The sequence below is a fragment of the Tinamus guttatus genome, unplaced genomic scaffold (genome assembly GCF_059628265.1).
Source record: "Tinamus guttatus ecotype Peru unplaced genomic scaffold, ASM5962826v1 Tinamus_guttatus_pri_ptg000194l, whole genome shotgun sequence".
In the NCBI taxonomy this organism is placed as follows: domain Eukaryota; kingdom Metazoa; phylum Chordata; class Aves; order Tinamiformes; family Tinamidae; genus Tinamus; species Tinamus guttatus.
Genome location: NW_028288728.1, coordinates 701,282 through 724,151, shown reverse-complemented (window position 1 = coordinate 724,151; position 22,870 = coordinate 701,282). Strand labels below are relative to the sequence as shown.

The 22,870-nt window shown below is 66.9% G+C and overlaps 3 protein-coding genes across 3 annotated transcripts; 1 reads left to right on the top strand and 2 right to left on the bottom strand.

Annotated features, from left to right (window-relative positions):
• Positions 1-1,218: 1,218 nt before the first annotated feature.
• Positions 1,219-13,272, top strand: BCL2L1 (BCL2 like 1). Its single transcript, XM_088523566.1, has 2 exons — positions 1,219-1,917; positions 13,084-13,272. Exons 1-2 carry the CDS (start codon positions 1,366-1,368, stop codon positions 13,219-13,221), a joined length of 690 nt encoding a protein of 229 aa, XP_088379692.1. The 5' UTR covers positions 1,219-1,365; the 3' UTR covers positions 13,222-13,272.
• A 1,418-nt stretch (positions 13,273-14,690) lies between these two features.
• LOC104574214 (bactericidal permeability-increasing protein-like) lies at positions 14,691-18,735 on the bottom strand. Its single transcript, XM_088523645.1, has 15 exons — positions 18,633-18,735; positions 18,444-18,558; positions 18,026-18,154; positions 17,800-17,955; positions 17,658-17,721; positions 17,512-17,572; positions 17,320-17,411; positions 17,008-17,184; positions 16,836-16,895; positions 16,160-16,327; positions 15,764-15,831; positions 15,498-15,540; positions 15,278-15,341; positions 15,130-15,206; positions 14,691-14,732 (listed from the first exon to the last, which is right to left on the bottom strand). The coding sequence occupies exons 1-15, from the start codon at positions 18,733-18,735 to the stop codon at positions 14,691-14,693; spliced, it is 1,419 nt and encodes a 472-aa protein (XP_088379771.1).
• Positions 18,736-22,174: 3,439 nt separating this feature from the next.
• Positions 22,175-22,794, bottom strand: ID1 (inhibitor of DNA binding 1). Its single transcript, XM_088523644.1, has 2 exons — positions 22,456-22,794; positions 22,175-22,222 (listed from the first exon to the last, which is right to left on the bottom strand). The coding sequence occupies exons 1-2, from the start codon at positions 22,786-22,788 to the stop codon at positions 22,181-22,183; spliced, it is 375 nt and encodes a 124-aa protein (XP_088379770.1). The 5' UTR covers positions 22,789-22,794; the 3' UTR covers positions 22,175-22,180.
• Between the last annotated feature and the right edge of the window lie 76 nt (positions 22,795-22,870).

The following is a 22,870-nucleotide window of genomic DNA, read 5'->3' as shown; positions in this document are numbered from 1 at the left end:
GGGATGGGAAGCGGTGTGGGAGGGCTGGGGAGTTGCCTTCTTCCAGTGTCAAATTACTTTAATCCAAACTTTCAAATGCAGCTGGTCCAGCAGGCCAAGGAGCCAAGATTTCCCAGGCTGGAGCTTTCTGCACAGTTTCCTCACGGGGGTGAGTACCAAAACGCAGCCACGCTCCCCCCTCAGCCCACATCCTGCTGGGGGACCAGTGCATCCTGCCTATTGTTCTAGATCCCCGTGGAAAGGAAGATTAAAGGGAAGCAGCCTCGTTCTGCCTCCCCTCGCAGGCCTAGCACAGAGCAGCAGCGGAGCCGGGAGAAGCCATCCTCAATAAAAACGAGTGCTGGAAAAATGCACAGGGTGAAGAGCCTTGAGGCGGATGTAGGTTGTGTCAGTGGCAAAAACGCCTGTCCCCTTCCTTGGGGAGGGGGCTTAGCTCAGTGGGAGCTGCAGCATTTTATTAGCATTATGGGGAGACTTCTGACAAATCACACTGTAAAATCCTTTTATGCTAGAGGCAGTGGTGGTTCCATGTGAGCACAGGAGCTAGCAGGCTGCTATATTTAGGAGACTCCCTTTGGGGTTGTTTCTGTCCCAGCTTTTCATGATGCAGTGTTTTAGGGCTATGCTGAAGACTGTAAAGGTGGCACTGACTTGTAACCGCGTGTGTTCCTTCAGTGGCAGAATTCCTGCATGGGCTTCATGGGCTTCTCCTCCTGTAGGATATTTTGAATCCGTTTTTTCTTTTTTGTTTCCCTTCTCCTATTTTGCCTGAGGGAGAGCAAGGCTATTCCCGCTGGGATTTCAGGAAAAGCAGGGGGCCGTTTCTGGCTGTTTGGGAGACAGCAGGGCCGTGTGGCAGTGGTGGCAGCTGCACCCCCGGGAGCCGCGATGCCCGGGCACGGGCAGTGCCCCGTGCGACACAGAACCAGTCCTAGCCGCTGCTGTTGGGCAACGCGGGCTGGCCGGGCCCTTTAACGGGCTGGGCGGCACCGGGGCTGCCTCCCTGCGCTCCAGGCCCTGCCCGGAGAGGGGATGGGGGAGCCGGCCCCGAGCCGAGCCGGGGGTCCTTGGTGCCTTTGGCTGCCTCCCCCAGGAGGGGGGTTGGCTCTCAGCTCGCTGGATCCGGCTGTGGCTGCCTCCTGATCTCAGCTTAATGATAAGCTATTGGTGCTAATGGCCTGAATGCATTTCAAAGCTGGAGGGTTAACCGCTTCCTTGCCTCCCTGTTTTTCTTTGGCGTTTGTCTGCACAGAGGTCAAATGCTTTCATCAGTCCTGAAGAAGAGAGGAGTCAGGCCCTGCTACGTGTGTTGATCTGCTTGTGCTCTGGACCATGGACTCATTGAGAGTTTCCCTAGTGTGAAAAATGTCCAACAGCAACCGGGAATTAGTGATTGACTTTGTTTCCTACAAGCTCTCGCAGAAGGGGTACAGCTGGAGCCAGCTGCAGGAAGAGGATGAGAACAGGACTGACTTTGCAGGAGAGCCCGAGATGGACGGTGTCCTCAACGGGAGCCCGTCCTGGCACCCCCCTGGCAGCCACATAGTGAACGGAGCCGCTCTGCACCGGAGCAGCCCCGAAGCGCATGGGGTTGTCCCAGCCGCTGACGTGAGGCAGGCGCTGAAAGAGGCGGGCGACGAGTTTGAGCTGAGGTACCGGCGGGCGTTCAGCGACCTCACCTCGCAGCTGCACATCACCCCCGGCACGGCCTACCAGAGCTTCGAGCAGGTGGTGAACGAACTGTTCCGCGACGGCGTCAACTGGGGTCGCATCGTGGCTTTCTTCTCCTTCGGCGGGGCGCTGTGCGTGGAGAGCGTCGACAAGGAGATGCGGGTATTGGTGGGACGCATTGTAGCGTGGATGACCACGTACTTGACCGACCATCTAGACCCCTGGATCCAAGAGAACGGCGGATGGGTAAGAGCTCTTCTCCCGGGGGTGGTTCCCTGTGTCCCGCTCGTTGGAGAGCGTCGGTGCCACTGGTCACGCTGAAGCAGGTGGCAGCTCGGTGCCCTGTGTGTGCTAGCACGGGGTAAACTGCTGTGGCCTTGCGCTCTTAATGCTGTGCTATGAGAGAGTCAGTCCACTGCAATGAAACAAAAACGCCTACTTTGTCCTCCTTCCTCCCTCTCTCTTTGCCTTCTCCTTGGATGTTACATAAAAGGCAGTTTTCCAGGAGCCTTTGGGAATCCAGCTTGCCTTTCAAAGGGAGCCCTTGCTCTTAGTCATGTTCCTGGTGCCATTTAACAGCAGGCACCAGAGCTTCCCTCCCGTGAGCGCAGCGCCTGCGGAAGGGTCAGCCCTGCGGTCTGTGGGGTAACAGCTACTTCTCCATTCCGCAGTTGCCTCCCGCTGCGCACGCTGGCAACGGGAGCGTTCGTGGGGGCTCCTGGGGCCGCCCCGTCGCAGGCCGGAGCTCGGGTGTGCGGCTGCCGCTGTGCAGAGCTGCTCCATCCGCAGCAAGCTCCGGGCTGGCGTGGAGCGCTATCCCGGAGCAGCAGGGCCGAGGCCGCTTCCCGTGGTTACGCGTTAACATGAATAAGCATTTCTGCAGGAAGCATTCCTGAAATGCCGGCTCTGGCCGTGCAGCGCGGCGTGGGACACTGCCAGTGGGAGGTAGATGGCCTGCAGATGTCTGGTTTGCTCCTGCGTCTGGATCTCGGTGATTCCCTGCTGGTGTAACCTTTGCTAGTGCCCACTGGAAGGACTTCACGGTGTCAATTATTAGCGTTTAAATGGAGGGGAACGGCTTTCTGTGCACGTTGGTGAGCCCGGGTCTCTGCGCCGCGGTCAGCGGGGCAGCCCACAGCGATCCGTCGTGTCCCATGTGTGCGAGGGGGACACGGGAGCCCCTGAGCGTGGCTTTGGGCTGCCCACCCCCTGCTAGAGGAGCCCCTTGGAGCCCTCTGTGCTGCTGGGGCCTGGTTTGCCTCCCCAGGGCTCTGGAGCGGGTGCACCCAGGGAGAGGGAGCTGATGCACCCAGGGAGAGGGAGCGGGTGCACCCAGGGCGCAGGAATCCCTGGAATGTGGCTGCCCGGGGCACTGCCTGGGTGGGGCGGCTCCTGGGAGCCGCTGGGTTTCGGTTAATAACCTGGCTTCAACAGGCAGCTCCGGCCCATTAGCGCTCTCATCCAACAGATAACCCGGCCCAGCGCTGAGCTCTTCCCCCTCCAGCTTGGGCTTTTAAACCACAGATTAGTCTTGGAATTGAGTGATCAAATTGAGGCTTCCGTGCTGGTGTGGCTGTTGCTGTTAGTGACGGGTCGGGTTGTATCCTGGAGACCCAGGCGATAATGCAATCTGATTTTTTGTAAATGAACTCTCTGGGGGATTTAGATTAAATCACTGGTGGAAAATCACTGGTCCCTGCTCGTGGGGAACGAAGTGTCGCCTCCCCCGTTCCCCACCCCCAGCCAGCTATTGCAGTTAAGGCTCTTCATTTTTTGTGTCTGTCTGTCTCTAAATTCATTGTTTGGAGCAAATATTTGCTCAGCAGATTGCCGAAGGCTCAGGACTGCTCGTTATCCAACCCACCCCCAGCCCGTGCTTTGAAGATCCCCCTTAGCCCCATTTCTCGCCCTTGCTCTGTGCCTGTAACCTTGGATGAGGCTTCAACGCGGCCGTGCCGGCAGCCGCAGGGAGGCCCGGGATGCGCCAGGGCGGGATGAGGAGCGGGGCCGCCACCGCTTGCGCTGCTGCTTCTGCGACGCCTCGGCTGCAGCTTGAAGTGGACTTGAGTTTTGTCCCTCTTTGCAGGGCGCCTGTGCCGGGCTTGGCAAAGGGCTGGCCCGGGGTGCTCTCGGGTGCCTCGCGCGTGCTGCCTTCGCGGGACGCTCCGTAGCAGCGAGGCTCCTGCTGCAGCCGAAGAGTCTTGCCCTGGTGCCGTTTATTTCTGCTTTGAAGAAGGGTCCCCTGTTGCTCCCTGCAGTGCCGTTTGGCCCTAGCGAGGGCTCCCGCGCCGCCCGTCCCCGTGGAGCCGGCATTGCAACTGGCAGGGATGCGGCTCCCGCAGTGCCCGCTCCCGGCAGCCTCTCCACGGGGACAGGAGCACGGGGCCGCCGCGAGATCCGGGCTGACGACGGCTCCGCTGCGGTCCCCGTGGGCGAAGGGCCGGTGGCCGGCAGGAAGGAGAGCGGTCTGTGCTCTAGCAGTGTTCCTGAGAACCACTTTCTTGAGGGAAAATGGTAAATCCTGCTACCAGTGTGGACCCGTCTCCTGTTTAGTGGCCGTGCCTGCGTTTCCTTTCCCCAACCTGCTGCTGGGAAAACAAGCAAACAAAAACCCGAGGCAGGGATTTAATACCCAACCTTGGCCCGTGCGAGCCATCCAAACCGAGGAGGATGGTTTTCGCGCAGGAGCTACTTTGACCAGGACCAAATTCCACCAGCTGTAAACCTTAAAGAGCGAACCTGGCAGCAAGCAAAGGAACTGCAGAAAACCGAGGTGGTGACAGGGAATGGAGCAGGAGAAGCACAAGGGAGATGTGCTCTGCCTGCGCCTTGCAAACACCCATGCAGAGGGGAAAGTTTTCTCTTGCAGGGTGTGTGACAGGGACTGGCATTGTGGCCGGCCCTGCATGGCACCGGGGCAGCCTCTCTGCCCTCGCCTGGAGCTCCTCAATCCCGACCACCTGGGCAGAGAGGCAGGGGGGCCCCATGTTGGTGCTGGGCTCCGCGTGTTGCGTCGCTCTGCAGGGGGACGGAGGCTCGTGGTTCTGCTTGGGGAAAACCCTCCAGGATGTAAATATAGCAAACTCCTTTTCGAGCTTTTTTGCTTGCTTTCTTGAATGATAGGAAATGATTCAGACCGTGTCATATGACAGGCGTGTGGCTGAGATTTCATCCTCCGTTGTGGCTCCAGCCCCCGGCCGGTGCTGGGCTCAGGGCTGGAGTCGGTTCCTGGCCCTTCCCGAGCGCTCCCTGCCCTTGCGCCTCCACCTGCGGCCGCTCCTCCTCGCTGTGCATTCCGGAGTCTGGGAGGCTGCGCCGCTCCCTGCGCGGCCCTTTGCAGTGCGGGGCGTGCTGCAGCTTGGACTCTAACACTGCCCTTAAGGGCAGCCTCTCGCCAGCACCTCAGCCCTTGTGCAGAGGGAGAGGCCCAAATCCCCTGGTCCGGGTGTCCCGGGCAATCCTGCCCTTGCAGCCGCTGTGTTATCTAGAGCTTCTGCTGCCCTGGGAACCGCGGGTCTTGCTGGCTGGAGCGTCCTGGGCAGTGTGAGATTAGAGCGGGTTTGGATCGTGCTGCCGCGCTTGGGGACAACGAGAGGCTCCGGCACCGGCTCCGTGTTGTCCGGGTCCTGCCGTGCTGGGGGAAGGAGCTGCCCCTGGGGAACTGGTGGTCCCCGTGCTTGCCCTGTTGGCACCCTGGGTTTCCGGGGTGTCTGGGCGCTCTTATGTCCCCCCTAGAGCAGAGGCTGCGGTTTGGGGTTTCGGCCGGCACGTGACATGGACCCCTGCGCGCGGGGAGGACTAAGGATGCTCCGCACATCCCCGAGGTGAGGCCCTGCTGGTGGCTGCAGGGCTCATCGGAGCCAGCGCCTTCTGCTCCGGCCTCCCCAGTGGGTTTGTGCTGCGCGTCCCTTGCAGCTGAGGCCGTGTCCCCATTGTCACCGCCACATGTTGACAAACGATTCTTCTCCCTGCCAGCCGTGTCCCTTGCGTCCCCTTGGAGCATGGAAGGTTTCCCTGGCTGCGGAAGCTGCTGCCGCAATTGGCCTCTCCGTGGGGATCCCGGCGCGGCTCCTGGAGCCTGCGCTGCCACCAAGGGCACCCGCGAGGTCCCCGCTCTGTGCGCAGCTTTCTGGCCGCCTGCGAGCCGGGCGGCTTCTGGGCTGTGCGCTCCAGGAAATGCCATTGGAATGACTTCCGCGGCGCTTCCCGCCCGGCCCCACCGCCGCATTCCTGCTGCTAGAAAGTGAAAGATGGAAAATCGCCTTTTCGGAGTCTTAGGCTTCAGCCTGTTGCTTCCAATCCTCTTTGGTCCCGCTGTTTTCCCCGCTGCCCTTCCACACGTGGTGCTGCTCAATCCCGTATCCCAGTGTATGCCCTTGGAGCAGTTTCCCTGCTCAGGGAGAAGCTGGAGTGTTCCCGGGAGGAGCTGCAGGAAGGGGACAGCCACGGGGCAGCCCTGCTGCTCCCGGCACAAGGGTTCCCAGTGGCTGCTCCTCGCCCCAGTGCTGAGAGCACCCGGCTTGGCAGGAGCCTCCCGTGTGATTCAGGGCTCCGGCATCTCGGAGCGCCAGGAAAGCAGCCGCCTCCCTCCCCGGGCTGGTCCCGATGTTGCTCCCAAGGCTGTCAGGGCAGCGCTGGGAGCGGCGGCAACAAGGGAGGCCCCAGCCTCCCCCGTGATGCTGCGGAGCCTCCTGGGGACACCCCAGGCGCCAAGTCCCTCTCTCTGCAGTGGCCCCGGGGCCTCCCAGCCGGGGGGACCTGTGGGCTCTGCTGGTGGCCCTGGTGTTTTGCTCGGGTGCCAGCCCCCAGGTGGGAAGGAGGCGCCACTCCGGGCGCGGGGCCGTTGGCAGGTGGCTGCGGCCGGGGCCGCGGAGCAGCTGCGGCTCCCGGGGGCCTCCGCGGAGGCAGCGGCGCGGGCGCTGTGCGCTCACGTGCCAGCCAGCCGTGACCTAGTTGCGCTGCAGAAGCGCTCGCTTTATTTCTTATTTTTAGGTATTTGGTTATTTTATCCTCATGTTTAATTTAGTTAGAAAGAAGGGGAAAAAAACCCCAAAAGGCAGCGGGGCCGGGCAGGCAGCCGCGGCTGCCCGTGTGCCGGCCACGTGCGCAGCCCTGCGCCAGCCGCCGCTGTCTCTGCGCCGGTGCCGCGGGCACAGAGGCAGGAGCGGCGCAGCCGAGCGCTCCCCAGCGCGTTCCTCGCCGCGGGGCTGTGGGAGCGCTGCGCTGCGGACGGGATGAGCGGGCTCGGAGCGAGCCGCTGTTCGGCACGCGGGAGCCTGGGCGCTGGTTCGTCCCTGTTGGCCCCTGCGTGGGCAGGATGAGGAAGGGCCGCGAACGCTGCTGGGCAGAGGGCCGTGCCAGGGCTCTGGCCCCGTCCCTCGACACGAGCTGCTGGAATTTGCAGCTTCATCTCCTTCCAGCCGAGCTTGTGTTCCAGCCGGGTCTGCACACGGGGCCCTGCCTTTGGCAGAGCCATCAGCAGCTCCCTCCTGGTACCCGCATCCCGCTCTGGAGATGCAGAGCCTCCCATGGGAGCAGCCCCGGGGGCTCCCCCTTCCCGCAGCAGCCGTGGTCCCGGGTTACGCAGGTGTCCCTGTGGGAGCGGGAACGAGGAGCGTGGCCCTGTCCCGTGCCAGCCAGGTGCTCCTGGGGCTGAGAGCAGGTGCTGCAAGTGGAGCCGTGCGGCAAAGGAGCTGCTGGAAGGGGCCAGTGGCACCACTGACCCGGCAGCTGCTCCGGGAGCAGCGTGGAGGAAAGGGAAGGCCAAGACTGTGGAAAGGAGCTTCCCAGCAAGGAGCCCTCCGGGTAGGAGCCCTCTGGAAAGGCCAGGCCCTCTCCAGAAAGGAGCCCTGCCGCCAGGTCGGGCTCTCCGCGCCGCAGGCCGGGCTGTGTGTGCGGGCAGCTCGTGCCGGCCCTGCTGGGTGCGCGGCGGGGCCCGGGTCTGCGCGTCGCTGCTTCCGGACGCTCCTGCTGCCGCCTGCGCAGCCCCGAGCGCTCCGTCACCGCCGTGCTCCGAGCGGCCTGGGATCCCGCGCGCTGTGATGCAAGAGGACAGGCTGGTGGCAGCAGTGACGTGAGCGCGCGGATGTGTAACGTGAGGCCCATGCGGGGCCGGCGGGGAAGCTGGGGGTGCCCTGGGTGTTGCAGGGTGACCTGTAACTTGTGCATTAGGAAAAGGGGACGTTGCTGCCCGTCGGCGAGCGCAGGGCTGTGCGTGCGCAGAGCGTTCGTGTCCTTCGCCCGCCTGGCCGAGCTGCTCGGGTCGCTTCCAGGATCCTTCCCGTGCGAATGCGCACACCTCCCTGTGTGCTCCCTGCTGCACAACTCCCAGCAAGGATCTTGCTAAAAGCGACTCCACGGGCTGAATCCTTGACATTTCATATACGCTAATAGGAAGCGAAAACGACCCCTCTTCCTCCGCCTCCGCCCTTTCCCCTTTTCCATTCACGAGGCCTGGGAGGGCTGGAGGCGCCTTGTGAGGGCCTGGGGCCCAAGTGGGAAGAGGCAGGATGTGGCTGGAGTCCCTCAGGGATGTGGGAGCGCAGGTGGCTCCCAGGCAGGAGACCCCGTGTGCCCGGCCCAGGGTCCCCACTCCGGGGAGGCAGAATGGGGATGTCCGAGCACGCAGCGTCCTTGGGAAGAGCTGCATGCCGGGAAGGGGGGCTGCAGCTCGCGCTGCGGCTGGCGCGTGTGGGTGCCTGGAGTGGTGCCCGGCTGCATCCCGGAGAGGGAAGTGCCCTCCATGCGTGCGAGCACCACTGGCCTTGGCACGGCTCTCCGAGTTGCACAAGGGCCTGATTGCACAGGAGCCCTCGGGTCAGGGAGAGCGCATCAAGGTGCAGGTTGAGCCGCAGCGTCCCGAGCGCTCGCCAAAGCGGCCGCGTCGCGCTCCGGATAACGGCGAAATCCGTCGGGAGCCGCCGCCGGGGGCTCAGACACCATCTGTCTGCTGGGCAGCGGCAGCGGAGAGAGCGTCTTCCCTGGGCCTGGTCCATTCAATGCCCTTTGGAAACAGCCACGCTCCCAGCGGGCGCTGATGCGAGCGGACGCGGCTCAGCCGGGTGCCCCCCAGCCCGCCCCAGGCCTTGGCGCCCTGGGGAGCCCTCCGACCACCCGGCTCTGGGGCACTCTCTGATGAAAGTCACCTGCAAGGAGATTAGTCACTCCCTCTTCTTGCTTTAATGCACATTAATGTTTCAGCAGATTCCTGGAACGGAGAAATTCCCTCCTCTCCAGCCTCGGGCTGCCCCCGGGACAGGGACGAGGGTTACAGCTGTCCTGGGTGCCGCTTCCCTGTGTTCAGCTCGCTCTGGGCTCCCCGGAGCTGCTGATGACACCAGCGTGACAGGCGCTGTGGCTGGAAGGTGCCGGTGACGGCGCGTCCTGCACGTCCTGCTCGCAAGGGACAGTCATAGGGAGGACGGCGGCACTTATTGACCCTCAGTGAGCGCCCTAGCGCGCACGAGCCGCACGTTCCTGTCCCCTGCCCAGAGCCCTCCGGGTCGCCCTTTGTCATGGAGATGAGCCAGCTGCCTCCCTGGAGCCGCTATTTGCATAACAGTTAGAGCTGGGTCCCCGCAGCGCTGGCACCTGCGAGCCAGCCCGTCCCCAACCAGCCAGCCCGTCACTAACGAGCCAGCCTGTCCCCAGTGTCACCGAGGAGCCAGCCCGTCTCCAGCTCCACATCCAAGCGCAGCCGCCCCGTGGGGGCAGCCAGGCCGGAGCGGCCTTGGGCAGCGGTTCCCTCGGCCCGTGCAGGGCCACGCTGGCCTCCCGGTCCCAGTGCCCCCCCGCTCGCACGTCACTGCTGTGGCCCTGCGGGAGGTGCCTGTGCCCGCGGAGCGCGCGGGGAGCTGCAGCTCCCTGTTTGCAGGAGCCTGACGCAGCCCTGGGCACCGCTCCTGCTTGCAGCCTTGCGGAGCCGCGTGGCGTGCAGGCTGGCGCGTGCCGAAGGGGCTGCCGCGCCGCCATCCCACAGCGCAGAGCTGCCGCTGGCGGCTCCTCAGCCAGCCCCGCTCGTGCCCCGGCCCGGCGCCGCCAGCTGCATTGGTGCCACGGTGCGACGGGGACAGGCGCAGCCTCCTGGTGACACGTGTGCGCGTGGGGAGCCCCGCGCTGCGCGTCCTGCTGCTGACCTGGGCGCTGCTCTTTGCACCTCCCTTGATCCATCTGGGAATAGTGCTGGCTCGCTCCATAGGAGGCCCTGGCGAGCAGCGGGGTTTGGTCGCGTGCCCCAGGGTTCCCGGGTCTCGGGGCTGTCTGGGCCGGCCGCGCTGCGCGGGGCTCCCGCTATCAGGCCACTCAGAGCCCAGCTCTGCTCTTGGCGGGTCCAGAGCTCCGGGCTGGCGTCCGAGTGACCCCAGGGAAGCCCTGGGCGCCCCAGCTCCTGCCTTCCCCTGCAGCCAGCTTGGTCCTTGCCCCGTGCCCCGGCGCGGGGCACATGGGGATGGACCGCGCGCGTCTGCGTCCTCCACCTGCCCTGCTCCCTGCCGGAGCGGAGCGGCTCGTCCCGAAAGCGGAACCTGCTCTGCCTCGCTCGCCCTCGGCAGGATGCAGCGACTGCGCCGCCGCGGCCGCGGTGCCGCTCGGCTGCTGAATGAAACCAGCGCTGCTGGGATCCCCACGCGGGCTGAAACCTCCGTCTTCCCCTTGCTGCTTTCAGGGCAGGATGTGGACACGGTCCCGGCTAAACCCGCGTCTGGTAAATCTGGTCTCCCACCTGCAGGGGAGGGCTCTTTTGGCCAGGCACAGTCTTGTTTCGTGGTGCTGCGCTGCCACGGAGCAGCGCTGAGCAGCGCCCAGGCCCCGCGGAGGCAGCCGCCTTTCCAGCAGGCTGGAATAAGCCAGTTTGCACCCTGGAATTGCATTAGGAGCCTCGAGAGCCTCTGGGCGCCGGGTACAGGCCAGAGGCTCTCCCTGCTGCAGAACATTCCTGCCCCTGCTCCGGTGGCAATGGGGTTCGTGCAGTGGGAGCCTGGGCTCCGGATGCTCCGTCCCGCCCGGGCAGCACCGGAGCAGAAGTGAAAGCCGGGATTGCCTTTCCTCTGGGCACAACCGCCGGCTGCTTCCCCCGGCGGCACCGCAGCATCCTCCGCTCGGCCGCGCGCGTCCCGGGGCGGGAAGGGGATGTGACGGCTGCCGGAGGCCGCGCTGGAACAGGCCGTCCCGGCCGCACAAAGAGGGCGATTGAGACAGTAACGTGCTGTTGCTACCAGCGTCCTCCTCCTCCTGCGCAACTCAGGAATTCCAACTATTTCCTCTGAGATAAAGGTGACTGGGGGAGGCCAGAAATATCCGGACGTGTCTGGACAAGCCTGAGCTCCCGGCGCGGGGCCGCGCGGCCGGCCTCGGTGCTCGCGGCGCTGCCCTTCAGGTGCAGCGCGTGGGGCGGCTGGGAACGCAGCGCTCCCGGCTTCCCGCCCGCTCCGGCACAGCCCGAGGAGGCTCCGGCCTCGTTTCCCATCCCCTCCGCTGTTCCCAGGGGACAGGGCTGTGCTCCCGGCTCCGCAGCCCTGGGTGCTCCAAGGAAGGGAGCGGCTGCCGGAGCGCCGTGTCCGAGCGGGAAGCAGGGGGCTGTGTCCCCTCCTACCGCGCTCTGCTCCGCCTGGAGCCCCCGATAGCTCCCGCGTTGCCCCGGACCATTTATCTCTCACTCTGCAAACGCTTCCTTTTCTCAGAACTGAGGGCCCCGGAGCTGCTTCTGGGAAGTGCCCCGGGACACGAGCCCTGGAGGAGGCTGCACGGGGACCCCGCGGCTCCGCTGCCCTTCCTGAGCCCTGGGGAGCCCCTGCGGTCCGGGGATGGAGAGGGGTGTTTGGGCACGGAGGATCCTGCAGGAAGCGGCGCTCGGGACGGGCCAGCGCTGCCGCTCTGTCTCCGCGTGTCCCAGTTGTCCCGCGGCCACTGTCCTCCCTGGCCGCTCACTGCGCTCCGTCACTGTCTGCTGCTTGTCCCCGCGTATCCACAGCAAGGCTTCCCAGGATGCAATCAGCAGTGCCCCCTCCTTGGCCTTGGAATGCGCTTCCCGCCATCTCCTGCAGTGAATCCCTTGCTCCACGCTGCCTCCTCGACCTTCTTCCCGGGACAGGGACTGAGCCGCCAGCTGGAAGGCACCTCCTTTGTGCCCAAAGGGCTGCCATCAGGGCCTTTTAAACGGGATGCTGTCCCCTCTCCAGGGATGCTGTCCCCTCTGCACAGTGCCAGCATTGGCTGCGGCAGCATGGCCATGTCCTAGGTGGGGGTGACAGCAGGGACGCGCTGGAGCCGGAGGGGCCGCTCGGAGCGCCCAGCCAGCGCTGGCCGTGATGCGGGACCGGCTGTCCCTCCCGCGCAGCCCCTGGGAGCCGGCAGGAATAACCGGGACACGCGTCGTGCTCCGGAGCAGGACCTGGAGCCAGGCCGCGATGGGGATGAGCCGGTCCCCAGCGGAGCCCTGTCCCCCCGGTGTCCCCTTGCAGCAGGGTGGCCTTTGCCAGGGGGTGGAGGGAAGTCGGGAGATGCCGGAGCTGGCACTTGGGAGCAGCAGTGGGGATGGGCTCGTGCGGGGCTGCTCATGTGCACTGTGGGGTGACAACGCGGGGTGACAACGCAGGCGGCGGCCAGGGACCCCGCGCGGCCTTGGCTGCCCTTATCTCTGTGGGCCCAGAGCGGCCCCGTTACTGGAACCGCAGCCGGTTACCAGGGAATGGGGCCTTGCCGGGAAGAGGGGCTCTGGCTACAGCACAGCCGGCTTCCCGGGAAAGCGGAGCCTGCACGGGAATGTGCACGGAGCAGCCATCCCGTGGGAAGGAGGTGCCATAGGGTTCCCCACCGGGCCGCGGCGCAGGAGCGTTCCCGGGAAGGGCTGGGGCCGGGCTGGCTCTGTGCCCGCTGCGCTCGGCTCTGCATCCCGCGTCCCGCCGGGACACGGGGCTTTGGGAGCGCTCCCTGCCCGGCCCTGCAACTGGATCCTCCCTCCACAGCGCCCAGGCCCTGGGCAGGAGCCCTTAACCTCGCGATGGTCCGGGATGGACAACCAGGGCCCGGGAATTCGGGCAGAGCCGCACACAAATGTTCGGCAGCCTTTTAATGAAGTGGTTCCCGCAGACCCGTGGGGTTTCTGTGGAGCCCCCGGCAGCAGAAGGAACCCGCTCCGGCCGGGGGACGGCCCAAGCCCGCGGGGTTTCGCCATCCGGGACGGGCTGGGAGGTCAGCACAGCCGGCGGCTCCGGAGTGACCGCATTCCTGCCGGCTGAGGCGGGAATTGGGGAGGCTCCCGACGCTGGCGCGCTCGGGTGCTGATTTTAGCGAGGCCGGCGCACGCGGTGCCGCGGCCGCCCTGCCCGCGCGCCCTCCTCGCAGAGCCCTCCTGTGCCACCCCCCATGACCGTCCCCGCAGCCGGGTCCCGCTCACGCTCCCCTCTCTTCCCGCAGGAGCGGTTCGTGGACCTCTACGGGAATGATGCTGCTGCCGAGATGAGGAAGGGCCAGGAGAGCTTCAACAAATGGCTCCTGACCGGGGCCACCGTGGCCGGCGTGCTGCTGCTGGGCTCCCTGCTGAGCCGCAAGTGAGCGCGGCCGCAGCCGCCGCGCGCCGGCGCCGCGCCGGCTCCCGCCTGCCCCCAGCCCCTCTGATTTAACCCCCCGTTGTGTATTAAAGGCGCTGAGACGGATGCAGCTACCAGCACCGCGGAGGTCCCCGCGGGGCAGCGCTGCCTCCAGGGCACCCCGGCCCCGCAGGGTCCTCTCAGTCACTTTGGGAAGAATAAATAGACTTATTTTTGCATGTGTGAGTGCGTGCGTGTGTGTAGGTGTCTCACTAATACAAGCTCCCTTAGCCAGAGCGAGGGCCGGGCCGGGAGGGCTCAGCCCTGCGCTGCTCCCACCGCTCCGCTCTGCCCGGCGGGAGCTGGCGGGGCCGGAGGGGGAAGTCCCCGTCCCCAGCTCCGGGTCACCTCCTTGTGCCCATCCTCGAGCGTCAGGCCTGGCAGAAGGGATCACCCTCCTCCTCGTCCTCCCGCTGAATGTAGAGCGCAGCGGGACCGCGCGCGGCGCCTCCGCGTGCCCTCAGCTTTGTGCCAGGGCCGCGCAGCCCGGCCAGTGTCACCCGCAAGGTGACAGCAAGGGGAGGGCGCCCCGGTGGCAGCGTCCCGAGCGCTTCCCGCAAGCAGGGGGACGGAGAGGGGGGCACGAGGGCAGTGCCAGGGGCCCGGGATGTGCCAGGGGGCCGGGCGCCGCGCGGGGCCCGCGCTCTTGCTGTAAATATCCGAGTAGTTTTTATTCATTTGTGAATACTCTAATGCTATTTTTGTTATCCGTCTGTCTGTATTTATGTGTGGTGCCGTGCTGGGCGCGCGGGCGGCGCCGGCCCCGCTCCCCGCGAGCGCCGGCTGCTTCGGTTTGCAGGTGGAGGTGAGGCCACTAATAAACCCTGTCATTGGAGCTGCCGGCTGCTGTGTTTCTTGCGGGGACGGGGGATCCTTGGGTGCTGGAGCGGGAAGCGGGGCCGGGAAGGCCGAGAAGGGGGACGGGGACGCGGTGCGGGAGGACGGCGGGGCTCGTGGTGCCGGACGCTGCAGCACAAGCAGCCCCTGCCCCGCGCAGCCCATGCGGAGCGGTGTCCCCGTCGCTGCAGGGACGCTGCGGCCGGTCCCCGCGCGGCTGCTGCAGGAGCCGCGGGCGGCAGCACCCTCGCCTGGGCAGCCGCGCAGCTGCAGCCGCTGCAGCGGGGCCGCCACCGCCGCGGGGCGCCAGGGGCTGCAGCGCCGCAGCCTGCGCTGGGGCACGGACCCCCCCCTCTGCCCCACATGGGCCGCAGGCTGCAGCCTGGGCCGGGGGGGGGCTCTGCTGCAGCGCAGAGGGTGCCAAAGGCATCCGGGCTCCGCGGCGCATCCGGCTGCGCCGGTGCAGGGGAGGCCAGGGCTGCGCGGGCACCGGCGCTGCCAAAGCCCCTGGCTCCTCCGGGGACATGGGGCTGGCGGGGGGGCTCCAGGATGGTGACACAGCCCCGGGGACGGCTCCTCGGCCCCCCCCGCCCCGTCTCAGGGCTCGTACTGCAGGTCTGTGGCGATGAGCGCGAAGCCCTGCGGGAGAGCGGGGTGAGCGGGACGCGGGGTGCGGGACACGGCTGCAGAGGGGGGACATGGGCAGCAGGGTGTGGGACGTGGGGTGCAGGACATGGGACAGGGTGCAGGACGTGGGACAGGGTGCAGGGTGTGGGACAAGGTGCGGGGTGTGGGGTGCAGGGCATGGGACAGGGTGCAGGGCATGGAGCAGGGTGCAGGGTGTGGGACAAGGTATGGGGTGCAGGGCATGGGACAGGGTGCAGGCCATGGGTGCAGGACGTGGGACAGGGTGCAGGGCATGGAGCAGGGTGTGGGACAGGGTGCAGGGTATGGGACAGGGTGCAGGGTGTGGGCCATGGGGTCCCTGCTGTGGGTGCAGGTTGTAGGAGGGGGGGCTGCGGGACACGGTACCCACCTCCCGCAGGGTGACGCGGGGCTGCAGCAGGCGGAGGTGGCGCATACCGGGCAGCGGGAAGCCGGCCCGGAGCCTCCCTGCGAGGAGAGCGGAGGTGTCAGGGGGCAGCGGGCGCCCGGGGCGGCGGGGCCGGGCGGGCGGCACTCACGGTTCAGCAGGGGCAGCCCCAGGAGCCGCAGCCCGAAGTTCAGCAGGTTCTGCAGGTTCTTCACCTGTGGGACGCGGGGAACTGTGAGCCCAGCGGGAACCCGTGAGCCCAATGGGGACCCCGTGAGCCCAGTTGGGATCCCATGAGCCCAGCAGGGACCTTGTGAGCCCAGCATGGCACAGGGCAACATCCACATCGGAGCCGGCTGCCCCCCACTCACCTCCAGCGGCCCCACGTGCGACTCCCCCTGCTCCAAGTTGAGGCTGGAGGGAAAGAGCGAGGTCAGGGATGGCACGAGGACGGGCATGGGGATAGGCATGGGATGCTCCCAGGGATGGAGTTTGGGGCAGGGTCCTGCTGCCCTGAGCAGGGCAGGCAGGGGCCGCAGGGCACAGACAGGAACTGGAGGGGTCGGAGCAGGGAGGTGGCGGAGGTCGAGATGGGGGGCAGTTCCAGGGGATCTGGGGCAGGCAGTGGGGCGCTCACCCCTGCAGGCTCACGGAGGCCCCGATCCTGCTCGTGGTGAGGACCGGCTTCCCCGTCACGTTGGCATCCTGCAGCAAGAGGGGGTGGTGAGGAGAGAGGAGCAGCATCTGCAACGCAGCAGCCCGCAGCCTGGCCCAGTGTCACCATCAGTGTCACCCAGCATGGCACCCAGCCTGGTTCAGCGTCACCCAGCAGTGCCTTCAATCTGGCCCAGCATCACTCAACATCACCCAGCATCGCCCCACTATCACCCAGCATTACCCAGCATCATCTCCAGCCTGGCCCTGCATTGCCCCAGCATCGTGCAGACTTGCCCAGCATCGCCCTGGTATCGCCCAGCATTGTGCAGGCAAGAGCAGGGGCAGGGCCAGCCCCTGCCTGATCCCCGGCACTCACGAGGTGCAGCAGGAAGGCGGGCACACGGGTGCCATTGGGAAGCAGCACGAAGGTCTCCGCGATGCCGTGCAGGGCCAGGCGCAGCCCATCGGGGCGGCAGGAGAGCAGGGGCTGCTGGCGGGCCCAGAGCCGCAGCTCCATGGGCTGCTCCGGGTAGAGCTCCTGCAGCTGCAGGGACAAGGCCGCGCTGGGATGGAGCTGCTGCAGGGACCGGCCGTGTTCCCAGGCAGCCCCCAATGGCACCATCGTGACCCGCAAGGTTGGGGCTGCATCCGACTGGTCTGCACTGCATCCCGACCAGTGCGCTCTGCACCCCCCTGCATCCTGCCCAGTCTGTATCCATCCCAACCTGCCCGCTCTGCATCCCCCTGCACCTGGAAGAGCCCACATGGTGTCCCGACCGGCCCACTCTGTATCCCCGCTGCACCCCGACCATCCTGCACCCATCCCATCCTGCCTGTGCTGCATCCCAACCTGCAATCCAACTGGCCTGCAGTGCATCCCAACCGGCCCACACTGCATCCCCCTGCATCCTGACTGGCCTGCATCCATCCCATCCTACCCACACGGCATTCCCCTGCCTCCCGATGGAGCTGCCCTCCCCACCATGCATCCCGAGCAGCCCACAGCCCATCCCTCCAGCATCCCCCGCTCCCATCCCGCGGGCCCTGCTCACCTGTGGGGCGAAGAACCCCAGGCTCTTGGTGCTCAGGCGCAGCGGGAAGCGCCGCGGGAGCTGCAAGCAGACGGAGCGGAGCCGTGGGGCCGGGGAGCACGGGGGCCTTGGCACCGCAGCCGCGCCGAGACCCCCGCGGGACCCCCGCGCCGGGACCCCCGCCAGCTCCTACCATGTCCCCGGTGACAGTCCAGCGCAGGGCGCCAGCCGAGAAGTACACGAAGGCCGCGGAGTTGGCAAAGAACTCGGTGACGCCCAGGAACAGCATGGGCTCCTCCGCCACCGGCAGCGGCACCGGCGCTGCCAAGAAAGGGCTCTGCTGCCGCCGGCCCACGCCGAAGAACTCCCCCTGCGTAGATGCACGGACGCAGGGATGCACAGATGCAGGGATGCAGGGATGCAAGGATACACGGGTGCATGGACACAGTGCTGGGGCCAGCCCAGTTCCTGTGGCCGGTGCCAGTGTCTGCAGGGACGGCTCTACCTTAATGCTGAGGTCCCCGTGCTCCGCCGTGATCTCCGGCTCCTGCAGCAGTGAGTAGTCGATGGCAGCGAAGGGGTCAAGCTGGACAGTCACTGCGAGCCCGCAGGTCAGGGTGAGCAGGGCCACCAACCCCGTCCCAAGGCCCCTGTGTCCCCTGCAACATCCCTATCCCCATGTCCCCGTGCTCCCCACCTCTCATGTCGTCCAGGGTGTCCTGCAGCCTGTGCACGTGGCGCTGCAGCTCGGGGCAAAGCTGCAAGCAGGGAGCAGGCGTCAGTGAGCACCGTGTGGGGACACAGCGGGGACACAGGGGCCCCGCGTCACTGCTGGGCACTCACGTGCTTGTTGAGCTCCAGGCGCAGGGGTCCTTGCAGCACCGGCGCCAGCAGGTTGTAGAGCCAGCTGCGGGGACAGCACCCTGAGCCCCGGTGTCACCGAGGGTGTCACCGAGGGTGCCCGCGCGCGGGGACAGCGCGTTACCTCTGCCCGCGGTGGAACTCCAGGCGCAGGCGGTCGATGCTGGAGTGGCAGTCGGCGATCCAGACAGCGGGACGGCCGCCAGCGCCGGCCCCCACACCCAGCACGGCCGCCACGGCCACGTCACCCGCGTGCACATCCACGGTGCCCCCGTCCCGGCTGCGGGGCGAGAGCGGCTGAGCCAGGGGTGGCCGGGGGGGTCCTGTGTCCCCCCCAGCGCGGGACTCACACTGGCCAGAGCTGGGCCGCCCACTCCGCGCGGAGCTGGAGCTCTGCGCGCCGCAGCGCCAGCCGCACGCCCACGGCCGCCGCGAAGTCCACGGAGGAGTCGTTGAGCTGCAGCCGCTGCACGCGGAGCCTGCGGGCAGTGCGGGCTGAGCCAGCGGCCCCGGTGTGGGGACGCGAAGGGGACACGCGAGGGACACGCATGGGATGTGCAGGGGACACGCAGGGGACGTGGGGGACGCATAGGAGATGTGCAGGGGATATGTAGGGGGACACCACATAGAGGACACACAGGGGATGCACAAGGGACACACGAGGAATGCGCTGGGGAACGCGCAGGGGGCACGCGGGGGACACATAGGGGACATGCGGGGGACACACAGGGGACATGCAGGGGACACGCCGGGGCGCGCGGGGCTCACCGGGGCACGGCGAAGCGCAGCTCGCCCAGGAGCGGCATGTGGTAGGAGCCCGTCAGGTTCAGCTCGTGCTCCGTGTGCAGCAGCGACTGCAGCGCGTCCAGCCCCAGCTGGCGGCCTGGGCACAACGCGGGGCTCAGGGACGGCGGCGCCGGGAGCACCCGCGGCACCGGGAAGGGGTGCGACACTCACCGTAGTCCAGGGCTCTGCGCGTCACCCTGCCCTTGATGCCAGCGTTGGTGGCGGCCAGCGCCGGGCTGGCGGCCAGCAGCAGCAGCAGGGACAGGCAGGCCATGGTGGTGGCCCCGCAGCACCTGGGGGCTGGCGCACGGAGCGGGACCGGGAGCAGGACGAGGCGCGGGATGAGGCCGGGATGCTCTCGCACCACCCCGCGCCACCCCCAACATCGTCACTTATAGCAGGCCAGGCGGCAGCGGGTGACACCAGGACGGCCGCGGGGACAGTCCCGCCACCGCCGCTTCCCGCACGTGCCGGGCCCGAAAGCCCGCGCTTGCCCAACGCGTGACTCAGAGGGGGAAGCGGCGCCGGCCTGGGAGAGCAGCGCCCGGGGGCTCCCACACGGCCCCCCGGCTCCGGACACTGCCCCCAGCATCTGCTTTGGGGCTGCATATCCCAGGTGACGGGGGACGTGTGTCTGGGCATGATCGTGCCCTGGGGACACAGCCATGGGAGCCAGGGTCCCAACATGGGCACAGCCCGGCCCCGGCATGGCACAGACTGCCGACATGGCCCAGGGCCATCAATATGGCCCAGGGCCACCAACATGGCCAGGGCTGCCAACGTGGCACAAGCTGCTGACGTGTCACCAGCTGCCGACGTGGCACTGACCACCCTCGTGGCACCGACCACCCTTGTGGCAGCACTGATGCCTGAACCATGTTCTGCACCCCACGCTATGACCCCTCCATGGCCCCCAGGACCCTGTGCCAGGGCCTGGTCCCATCCCAACACCTTGGGACACAGCCGGGCACCATGTGTGTCCTTGACAGTGGCATCACAGCCTAGGGAAGCTGTGTGGTGCCGCGAAAGGGGGACCTGGCAACATCAGCACTGTCAGACACAGCCATGGGGACCCCCAGTGCCTGCTGCGTCCCCAAGCCAGACTCTAGGTCCCCAGCACCCCTCGGTGCCCTGGCCAGCACCCCACTCTGCTCCCAAGCCTCACCGTGCCGGGCACCCTGGGCTGGAGACCGCACAGGGCCCCCGGTGGCAGCCACCTCGGCCATGTCCCCCGGTGGCACTGGCGGCAGCGAGCAGCAGGGACCTGCTCCGGCGGCGACATCCATCGTGTTGGTGGACGGGCTGGTTGGACCAGAACGTCACCCAACTCCCCATGTCCCTAATCCCTTCCGGGATGAGTCAAGTCCTGGTCACAGCCATTGGGGAACGGATGCTGCTGGGGCATCCCCGGAACAGCCCCGCACGGCTGCGTCCCGGCACGTGGCAGCGGGTCGGAGAGGAGATGTGGGGCGCAAGCACCCGCCGTCACGCACAGAGCCACCCTCCCTGTGCCGCCTTCACCACGGCTGGTGCAAAGGAGCCACCGGAGAGGAATTCCCGTGAGCCAGGCATGGCCGGAGCCTCTGCTGGGGCCAGGAGGAGGGGTCTGGCACCCCAAGCACAGCCCCAGCACCCTGAGCACGGCCCCGGCTCCCGGCCTCCCCGGCCCCGCAGGCCACTTGCTTCCCGCGGGGCCATGCAGCTCAGCGCAGCCACGTGGCCTGGAGCCTGATCGCCCTCCTGCTGCACCGCAACACCAGGACAGGCCACCAGGACCGCCCTGAGTGACCTTCCCCAGCACGAAGCTGTGCGGACGCCAGCACAGGACAATCCCCTTCCCCTTCTGCCGGTTGCCTGAGCCCAGTCCAGCGCCTTGGAGCAGCTGCTGGTGCCAGACCCCTTGTGCTGGTGCCAGAGCCCTCGTGCCAGTGCAATCCTGGCCAGCAGGAACGGGGCCGCGGGGGCCAGGACAGCTCAGCCCCTGCACGGTCCCTGCGGAAGGGGGTCCCTGTAGCAGCCCGGTCCCCATCCTGCCACCTCGCAGTGCGAGCGGGCGCCAGGAGAGGGACCCCGCGGGCTGGGCCAGGCGCACCGGCCACCGCCAGGGCGCGGGGACAACTGGGAGGCAGGGGACAAGGGCTGCTGGCAGCGGCAGGGAAATGGTGGGGAACTGGAGTGGGGAATGGAGAGATGAGGGGGGCTCTGGGAGGAGGTGGGGGGTAAAGCTGTGTCCCACCCCCCAGACAGCAGCAGAACAGGGTACCCTGGTCACCAGCTCAGCCACATCCCCTCCCCTGTCCCCAGTCTTCCCCCCCACCGTCTGAGTGGCTGCAGCCTGGCAGCGGTGGCACTGTGCCCAATACAGCCGGGCCACCCAGCACTCAACCCCTTCGGTGTTACCAGCTTTTACTGGGATAGAGGAGCCCAGGAGGGTCCCTGCTGCCCCCTGCCCAGGCAGGGCTCTGCACCAGGGCAGTGAAGTGTCATCTTCCCACCCAGGCCCCTGCATGTCCCAGCCGCTCTGCCACCACAGGGGCAGCATGCACACACCCGTGGACATTCAGGGCCCATGCACGTGCACACACAGCCCCTGAGGAGCATGCAAGCACACGCACACAGGTGCATTTGTGCACACACCTGCAGCAAGGGCTGTGTCACTCTCTGTGCCTGCAGGGACAGGCTCAGGGCCACACACACCCGCCCCTCTGAGGCAGCTCCCTGGGGCACCAACAGCTCCGTGGGCAGGAAAAGGGCACAGAGAGAAGGGGATGCCAAGGCCTGCATGCAGCCCTGGGACACAGCCCTGCCCCAAGAGCAGCCTCAGAGCCCCGGCTGCCCCACGGACCCCGACACAGGGCCACACGCAGCTGCTAGGGGAGCAGCCAGCCCTGAGTCATGGGCAGCGAGCGCAGCGCCCGCAGCTGCCACGGGGTTGCACAAGCCGCTGCTGATGCAAGTTCCTGCTCCAGATCAGCTTGTCCAGCTGCATCTCCAGCTGCTGAGCGGGAAGGGCAGCAGGCGGGTTCCCACGCCAGCAGTGTGGGCACTGCCCCACAGTGTGCTGGGTCCAGTCAGCACAGCAGTCTCCAGGGTGCCTGGTCTGTGCCCTGATCACCAGCCCCCAGGCAGCCAGCCTGGGTGAGTAGCCCATCTGTACCCATATCCTATGGCTCACAGAGGGGAGCAGTAGCATGCCCCCAAGCTCCCCCTCATGGAAAAGTCCCAGCCCTGGCCCCATCCAACCCAAAGCACCAAGGTAGGAGCAGCGCTGGGACCCAGAGCAGAAACTCAAGAGCCCAAACCCACCCCAGCCCCACACTGCTGCCCTGGCAGAGGCTGCCACCAGGGCCATGCCCCTCTGTGGGCACCAGCACACCCCAGTGCACAGATTCCAGCCCACACAGGGCTCCTGCTGGCTTCATGTGCCCCCGGGATAGGAAAGGAGAAGCAGTCCTTGTAATCAGGGCTTGTTTAATAACAAAACTCCATCTATTGTAGAACAATATTCTCCAGCATCATTGTAATATACAATACAGGGAATGCTCTCAGCAATCTGAGAAGGATACGAGGCGCGGGGCCGGGAACACAGCCCCAGCAGGGCCACTTGGCCACCCGCAGCATGGCCCCTCCACAGGGCAATTACTGCTGCCTCCTCAGTGCCAGGCCACCCACGGCACTGGACCGGGCACGGGCAGAGTCCTCGACGGTCTGGAGTGGTCTCAGCGACACAGGATGCTGTCGGCAGCAGGCATGCACGGAGCCTGTGGAAAGGGCAAGAGCAGCCGGTCAGTGAAGGCACAGGGAGCCCCAGGGGATGGGGATAGGGAGCACCACGGGAGAGCGGAGCCGCCGGGGGCGGCTGGGCTGGAGGGGGGCACTCATCGAAGGTGGCACTGGTGCCGACCGACGGCGCGGCGCTGGGGAGCTCAGCCGGGTCACCCGGTGCGAAAGGGGGAGCGTGATTGCCCGGGAAGGGGCACGGATCCGCACTCACCTCGGGGGGGTCTCCGGCGGGGCCGGCGCAGGGAGCGCCCGGCTGTAGCACGAGCTGCAGGTCCCAGATGTAGTCGATGACGTGCTGCAGGATCTCCACCTTGGAGACGCGCCGGTGCCGCGGCAGCGTGGGCACCAGCGCCCGCAGCCGCGAGTAGCAGCCCTTCATATCGTAGAGCAGCGCGGCGGCCGCCGCCGCCTGCTCCGCCGCGCCGGGAGCCGCCGCCGCGCCGGGACCGGGGCCGCAGCGCGCGGCCTCGCCGGGCCGTACGGCAGTGAGCGCGCCCCCGGCGCCCGCGGGCAGCGGCGAGGGGGCGGCGCTGGCGACCTTCATGGAGCGGCGGGAACGGGAGCGAGCGGCGGGAACGGGAGCGAGCGGCGGGAACGGGACGAAACGCTGCGCTCCCGGCGCCCCG